The sequence below is a fragment of the Tigriopus californicus genome, chromosome 5 (genome assembly GCF_007210705.1).
Source record: "Tigriopus californicus strain San Diego chromosome 5, Tcal_SD_v2.1, whole genome shotgun sequence".
In the NCBI taxonomy this organism is placed as follows: Eukaryota; Metazoa; Arthropoda; class Copepoda; order Harpacticoida; family Harpacticidae; genus Tigriopus; species Tigriopus californicus.
In genome coordinates, this window is record NC_081444.1 from 12,940,985 (window position 1) to 12,949,093 (window position 8,109).

At 40.1% G+C, this 8,109-nt stretch overlaps 1 protein-coding gene across 1 annotated transcript; it reads left to right on the forward strand.

Moving 5' to 3' along the window:
* The first annotated feature begins 4,178 nt into the window (after positions 1–4,178).
* Positions 4,179–5,981, forward strand: LOC131880364 (sphingosine kinase 1-like). The gene has a single exon (XM_059226973.1). The coding sequence runs from the start codon at positions 4,575–4,577 to the stop codon at positions 5,931–5,933; it is 1,359 nt and encodes a 452-aa protein (XP_059082956.1). The 5' UTR covers positions 4,179–4,574; the 3' UTR covers positions 5,934–5,981.
* Positions 5,982–8,109: the final 2,128 nt, after the last annotated feature.

Genomic DNA, 8,109 nt, shown 5'->3' on the forward strand with positions numbered 1-8,109 from the left:
TATCCTTCAGGGTGGCCGAATCTCTGTTGATGATTTAGAGCGACCACATTCTCTGGACTGTTTCAGTATTTTTTATTTCGGTAATTTACATGTTTCTTTTTGGTGTGAATCGGTTTTTCACTGGCTCATCTAACGGGTATGGGGAATGTAAAAAAAAGAAAAGATTAAAATTCGTCTGTCTATTACCTTTTCATCCTTCGATGAAATTTGGTCTACTAACGAATTTAAGTTGACAGACCGAGCTATCCTTGAATGTAGGGTTGATCGGGAATGCCATGTAGACAATTGTCCAAGTCTAACCGGAAAGAAGCTACCGGATCAACGCCTGAAGAAGCCCGAGAAAGAAGAAAAGGTGGACTCCATTGTTCGAACGAGCCTGGATTCTCGAAGGCTTGAAGATGCTCTCAAAGGGCACATTAAGCCTCTACGGTCACTAGAATTGACCCTAAATCCTGGATTGGGACAAAACTCATGGATACTCCTGAAAACATACCGTATCGACTACCTTTCGTACAATCGTCGAATATTGCAATCTCAAACTGAAAAGTCTTGCCCAATAACAGACAGATTCCTAAAGGCAGTGCCGTAGTTCTTATCAGATTGGTTCTGCGTTTGTGGGTGTGGTTAATATCTAAAAGTTTCCCTTCAAGGAATTGTCATGGAAGAGAATTGAACCAAGGACCTCTCATGAGTTAGAAACTGCGATAATCACTGCATTAAGTCTTCTCTTTAAAATGTTACACTGGCTCCATTTGAGATCTTTATGACAAAAGTTTGATAATTCAAACATGCTGAGAATGACTTGAAAACTGAAGGGGGGAGCACGAATAATGGAATAATCTCCTTCCAAGATGGCGTGGGTTCAAATCCCGCGGTTGGAAGCTCGCCTTTTGTTGTTCAATTTGTTCAAGTGAAACTTGGATAAAAAAATCCGATCAGACCTATTTTCAAAGAATAGCTAGTCCAGCCAATTAAAATTTGCTGGTGGAGCAGATATTTTATGAATATAGAGTTCAATGAAAATGATAAATAGTTCGTCTTGGACTGAGGGGGACTGCATTCATAGTAGTGGTAAGGAAATGGGGCACCTTAATTGGGACATTAGTAATGTGACTTGCACTTTGGTTTTTAGTACCTCTTCCGTATTGAAAAGTACCCCAATGACCCCCCAAGAATATGTGCTGATGTCTTGTTTGATTTAATGTTCTCTGTCCTCGAAAAGATTCAAAATACGCAAAGAAAATAGCAAAAATAGGAAAATATGCTCATATATGCAGTTTAGTCAATAAATGCATAAAATATACAAAATGGTTCAAGGATGGACACCGAAAGGCTCGCCCACTTCCCTCGGCCTTAGCCACTTTTAAGCAAGCTCTCTGTTTTGGTTCTGACCTCAAGAGTGCACTTTTTTTACATTTTCGAACATTAGTTTGGCGACGAACGATGGGAGAGTTACCAATCGCTACTAGGCATTAGAAGTTAGATCTACGTAGAGAACAATCCCTCTATCTAGTTAGATCACTTGTAAAATGCCTCAATGTGCTCAACAGTTATTCGTAATAAAAGCTTGGGGGATCAATTTCAAACAAATTCTTGAGCGGGGGACAAACATTGTCACCCAAAGTACACCTAAACTTCCTTCCTTTGTTTTGCCTATATTTCCCCTAAAAATGGCCAAAATCCTTGAATTTCCCCAAAAATCCTCGGTTTAAGGTTATCTTACACGGTTTTATGGTTATGGTGCAAAAGGTTTTTTTGCCCAAAAATGACCGAAATAGTTGAAAACTTAATTTAACCTACAAAAATTATCTTTCCGACCCCTAATGAAGTGGCTGTGATATCGAAAATTTATACTGATTGGGTGGTACAGTGAATTGGGATATCCTGGGGCATTTCGGACCTAAATTGCTTTGAATTTATATCTTTCAATAGATTTAAGCTGAATTACAGTTGTATTCTGATTGGACGTTTTAGCCGTTGTCACTTTGGACGTTTTAGCCGTTGTCACTTTATCTTTCAATTGCTAAATGTACTCCTAAGGTGATGGGCTTTTGTCTCTCTCTCTCTTTGTCCTCCTTCTATTTTGAAACAAGAAGTCTTTATTGGGCTAGTCAAGTAAACGCGTTCATGGACAACTGACGTTATTCCATGGAGTAAAATCAAAGACAACATGCCCAGCCAAACCGCACTGTGCATGCATTGGATTTTGACGTTTTTTCCATTTTACATGCTTGTCTAGGCAATTAGCATTGTGGTATTGAGCCAATTTGATATTGGGTTCACTGATTCACACCAAATATGCTCATTTAGTAGGGTTTTGTAATAAAACTTGGTTAAAATCATCCGATTATTGAAAATTCAATGGGCAAACGGTGCGAGTTGACTGTGATGTTTGTCTTAGTTCTCTCTCCCCAAAATGCCCAAAATCAGGGTGCCGGGCCACATTTTTCCTTGAATTTCCTTTACTTGACATCCTCTATTCTCGCATTCTGTTGAACTGTTTAGTGAGAAAAACAGAGTTCTAGTCAAAACAATAAACAAAATGTCCAGCCATGCTGGTTGACGAGGGGATTCAACTTCAGTCCCCTCCGAAGATAATGTTGGAAAGGCCCTCTAAAAACGCTTATGGAGAAAGGGTAGGCTTCCACTGTCATTATCAAATCCAATTCCTGTTCTAATCTATTTTGCCTTTACCGAACATATTTTGAACAGATATAGACATAATAGATATTACATAACTACCAGAATAGCCTTCAGGGCCAAAATTACGGAAAAAGTTAAATTTGGGCTGGTTGCTCTCTAAATGGTTTCATATTCTGCGTTACATGTCAAATAGAAAAGTTTGTTTTAGACCCATTAATGTAGCACATAATGAAGGGTGACACAATGACGTATTCAGTTGCAATTTGATGTCCATGACAGGTATGATCATTGGAGAAAATAATGCATGACCGACGAGATGGAAAGAAGCAGACGATCAATGATTGATCAATGCTGAATGAGTCTAAAGGACCTGAAGAAATGCTTGATTTAGGTAATCATGAGCCGGATTAAAAACTGCTATGTGAGCTCATCAATCCTGTTTTGAATAGCAACGTCGAGTTTAAAAATAGTGTATGGTGGACGATCGGAAACGAAGTGTATGGTTGACTGATTTAGATAAAGATTATGCATTACCTACCTGCTTCCATGTCCTATGTGAGTTTGTCCGGCCCTAGTAAAGAAAGGAGATTCAGTGACTACATTAGAAAACATTTCTAGATCGACACATACTGAGTACGTGGAAGAGAACATAGAACTATTCTAGTTTCACACTACTATCGTTCACGTGTGAAATAATCATGGATCAGTGGTCGTTTTGCCCGTTTTGCCCCATTGGGATGTTGAAGCAGGAAAAGAAGATGACGTCATCACAATTTTTGGGAGGTCGCTAGATTTTTGGGGGCTTAATAGCTCATTGTTAAGGGATTGAATTGCAGTTCCAGGTCATGTATTATTGAAGGGAAGTGTTCAGCTGACAATTAATTTTAACAACATCCACAATTTTACGCATTCGTATACACAAAATATATCTTGAAGCTTGAAATGAAGCAGTTTTTGGGGCTTACTTTTGTTATTTTACAGTTTGCTATTTTTCCAAATCTGTTTCCAACACCTGAGAAAACTTTTTTGTCTAGCCTGATGACTTGTATTTCTTTGTTACTTTCATTATTTTGAAAAGTAGGCCAGTGACCTCCCAAAAAAGGTTGATGAGTCATCACTCATCAGACAGTTGTTGCTTAAAGGACCCATCAAAATAGTCACAAACCAGCCCGTTACTTTAACCATGAATTGCTCGTAGAAGGAAAACAAAATATTTTTCCTCGACCATAGGCAAATGTTGAACCCCCTCCGGATTCCCTCCATTACATCGACGCTCTTTTAAGCCCTGAAAGTGCACGAGGCATAGGACGCAACTCGCGCAATATCTTCGCGTCCTCGGAAGCAGGATATGAGTTAACCCTCCATCTACCTGTAATCATCCTGGCGCACAACCCACTCCCAGCCATAAACTAGGAACAGTGTCGGTGGTAGCATCGTTAATATCAAGTATACAGCTCAGACAGAGAGTGTGTTGACTTTACCAGGCACCACGTTCAATCCTTGACACCCAACTCGCTCAATATTATTTTTAGTTTGGCCCAGAGAACCAGTCTGCCCGAGACAGATCCGAACATTATGCCCCTTAAGCATGAAATGTTGTTCAATGCAACTAAAGCATGTATCACTATACAACATTTCCCTTAGTGAAGTGCAGCAAAGATGTGTTGAAAAATGAATTTGGAAGAAACCATTTTAAACCAGTTTCTGCTTGGATCGAGAGTGCACAATCAACATAACCCATATATAATGACTAGAGATGTGAGGACACAAAGCGTCGTCTAACCAAAACGCTCCCAGGTACCAGTTATTACCAGTGAACCTTCTTCTGAAGAAGAATTCGCTCTTGCTTATCCGACAGAGTGAAGATGCTGTCAAGATTGTTGTATCGCAGATAACTTTGAAACATTCTAAAACAATTGAAGTGATCCAAGATGTCGTTTCTTCTTCAAGAGGAATTCGTGGTCAAATTCAACAGGAAGAGTCGACCCTACACGGCTACTTTGACCACTCGAGGAGTTACTTTTAAACCGCTTGACATTCTAAAGGGCAGGATAATTCATATTCCCAAGACATTTTTGATTTCTTGTCAATCCAATCTGGCTAGTGAAGAAGAAAATGGGTTGTTCCAACTGATTGCATTTGATCCCGAGACGTTCAAAATTAAGACCTACAATGTTCATTCTTTGCCAAGCCTAACGGAACCCGAGGCAGTGTCGCTGATATGGATACAAGCGTTTCAACGATGCTTCCCTTTATCTGATCTACCTGACAACAAGAATATTCTGGCATTAGTCAACCCCAAGGCTGGCCAGGGCATGGCCAAGAAAATGAGTGAGAAAATATGCCCGATATTTCAGAGTGTCGGCTTCCAATTGAATATTGTTCAAACTAGGCACGCGAATCACGGCAAAGATATCGTCATCAACGCAGACTTGACCAAATTTGGAACGATCCTGATCTTTTCTGGGGATGGACTCGTTCACGAAGTTATGAACGGAATTTATGAACGAGAAGATACTAAAGATATATTCCAAAGGGTGAACATTGTTCCTTTCCCTGTTGGATCTGGGAACGGATTGAACCGGTCATTGGTTCATTTCTCCGGATACCGGTTCGATGGGAGGGGAATCAATTTTGCTTTGTTCAACGTCCTTCGAGGACGCCCAACAAGTATTGACTCATTTTTGGTTCAGCAGGAGAACCTTGAAGATCGGATAGGATTTTTGTCGCTAACTTATGGGATAATTGCTGATATTGACATTGAAAGTGAGGGACTACGGTCCCTTGGAGCACTCCGTTTCACGGTTTGGGCAATGCATCGAATTAGCTCGAGGAAGAACTACCAAGTGAAGATATCTTATCTGAAAGCAAAGGGTCATCAAGCCAACCAGTATGATTTGCCGCCTTTGGAAGAAGATCTTCCAGATTCATGGGATCACGAACAAGATGAATTCACTGCAGTCAATATCGTTAATATGCCTTATATTGGAGAGAGAGAATGGATTGCTCCTTCGTGTGATCCCAATGATGGTCTTCTGTGGATGTTAATTATTCGAAAAGAGGCCAAGAAAACAGATCTTTGCAAGATATTCATCGAAGTCGAAACCGGCAAACATGTCAAGATTGAGGGAGTGGATATGTTCCCGATAATTGGGTTTCGATTGGAGCCAACCAATGATAATGGATGTCTTAGCCTGGATGGTGAAGTTTTGGAAACAAGAGCTGTACAAGGCATTGTCAGACCTAAATCCTGGAAGACTTTAACTCGATTGAATGCAATCAAGAAGTGATTCTCGTCAAGCAATTCTAATACATTGTTACAATATTTTTGTCACAGTTTTAGTACGAAGACAATGATATTTGGTTAGATTTGACATGATCTCGTTTCGAATTGCTGTTGTTTTTGCCCATTCCTTAATTCTTGAAAGATACATTATTTGAGGTTTGCTCCTTTAATATTCAATCATATATAATTTCGTTCATATACTTGTTTCATCCTTGATACATAGAAATCAAATCTTACTTAAAACTTGCTACAGGATCAAAGCCTACATATTCAACATGAATAATGAAGGGAAGCAGATTAAACAATTACTGAGCCCGGAAAAGGAAAGAGGGAGACTTCATTGTAGGGTTGGCAGGTGGCGCAATTCGCCCCCAATTAACCCAAAAGTGGCGGAATGAAAACGTCGTTTGCGGCTTTAAATTTCAATTGGCGGTAAGCCAAAAAAGTGAGGTGGAATCTGGCGGATATAAAAAGTCGGTTGAGGTGTTAAATTTCAATCAGCGGTCACATGATCGTGCGAATGGATAAGAGAGACGGGTTAACGGGTAGAAAATGGAAGTGTTTATGGCATGAAGAATGAGAACAGAATGCTCGACATGTGGTCTTAATCAATGAGGCCAGGTTGCTCACCATGGTAAAAAAGCACAGATCTCTACAACTCTCCTTTTTAAGATCTCATTATAACTATGAGTCTCAATTGATTTGTCATTCACAACTTCTCTTGCGTCATCCCAACAACCATCATCACCACGTGGAGTGCGTCGAAGAAACCATTGATTTCTCTCCATCAACCGTCCGGAAGGAAATCGAAGGACATAACGTCGAGGCGACTTGTTGTCCCCAATGATGGAGTGTTTGTCCCATCGTCGTGGTAACGGATCTTGGACGAGAACTCTTTCTCCCAGCGGCATCTTCTGTCGGACTCTCGTCGTGCGGTCATAATAGGCCTGGCGTGTGTGATCATCCAGGAGACGCTTGGCATCGGCCATTTCGGACTGAACTTGAAGCTCGGACAAAAAAACTTTCCAATGAATAGGTAGTTTGGTTCGTAATGGACGACCAAGCACACGTTGAGCGGGGGATAATCCATCGGATTTGGGCGTGTTGTGGAGTTCCAATAGCACTGAAATGAACTGGTCGGACTTCCACTTGGCACTTGCTTAGCAGATGTTTCAAGCTTTTGACTTTGGCCTCCGCGTGACCGTTTCACAGGGCATTAGTAACGAAATTACAGTAATTCGTTCGTTTTTTTTAAAAGGAGCTGTAATTGCATTACATTCTAAATCTATGTAATTGTAACGACCCAAAAACTGAAAGAATTACTCGCTCCTTTTTAAGCTTCCAGAATGGCCTTTCAATTTTCGTTAATTTCGTGACTGCTCAGGAACCTCAAGGCTCAACAGAAATTGCCATTTATTGCTAATTCCATCATGCATATTACGATCAAAGAAAGTCAGAGTGGAAAGTCTTGCTCTTAACTACTCTGAGGGTGTCCTTGGTTTTTAAATCTCATATTGTAGTTGCTACTTTATTGTTTACATCTTCTCAATCCAATTCCGTTGGACTGAAGAGCTGATTCAGTGCTATTGTCAAGAAACGAAAATCTCTCCTTACATTGACTATGATACACCAAATTTCCAATGCCTCTTCATTTCCACCATTTAAGGCATAGACTTCTTACAATGAAGCTTTATCGACTTCACAATGTCTAATACTGGTTTTCCATTATGACTTTTGCGACTTTGTTTCAAACCTTCAACAATCATTATCCCATCCACTCATGACTCCTCAAAGCATTATACTGCTATAAATTTTGAACAATTATGCCAAGATTAAATGCCAAGGTTCACTAATGAAAAATGTTGACACGAAATCTTCAGATGATACGCATTAGGACTCATTGAGTCAAAAACACATTCTTCTTTAGAGAAGAATGGTCTTGATGGGGCCAAAACCACAAAATATTGGTCATCTAAAATTTGAGTAAAAGTAATTGTAACGAGTAACGCCATTACATTTTTTTCGAGTAACGGTTGTGTAACGAATTACTATTTTTGACCAAAGTAACCGTAACTGTATTTCATGCCTTTTATAGAGGGAGCACTAATGCCCTGCCGTTTGATTGGGGATTGTGCGGCGAAGACGGCCGCCACTTAACGCCCCAATGGTGGAAAATTCCT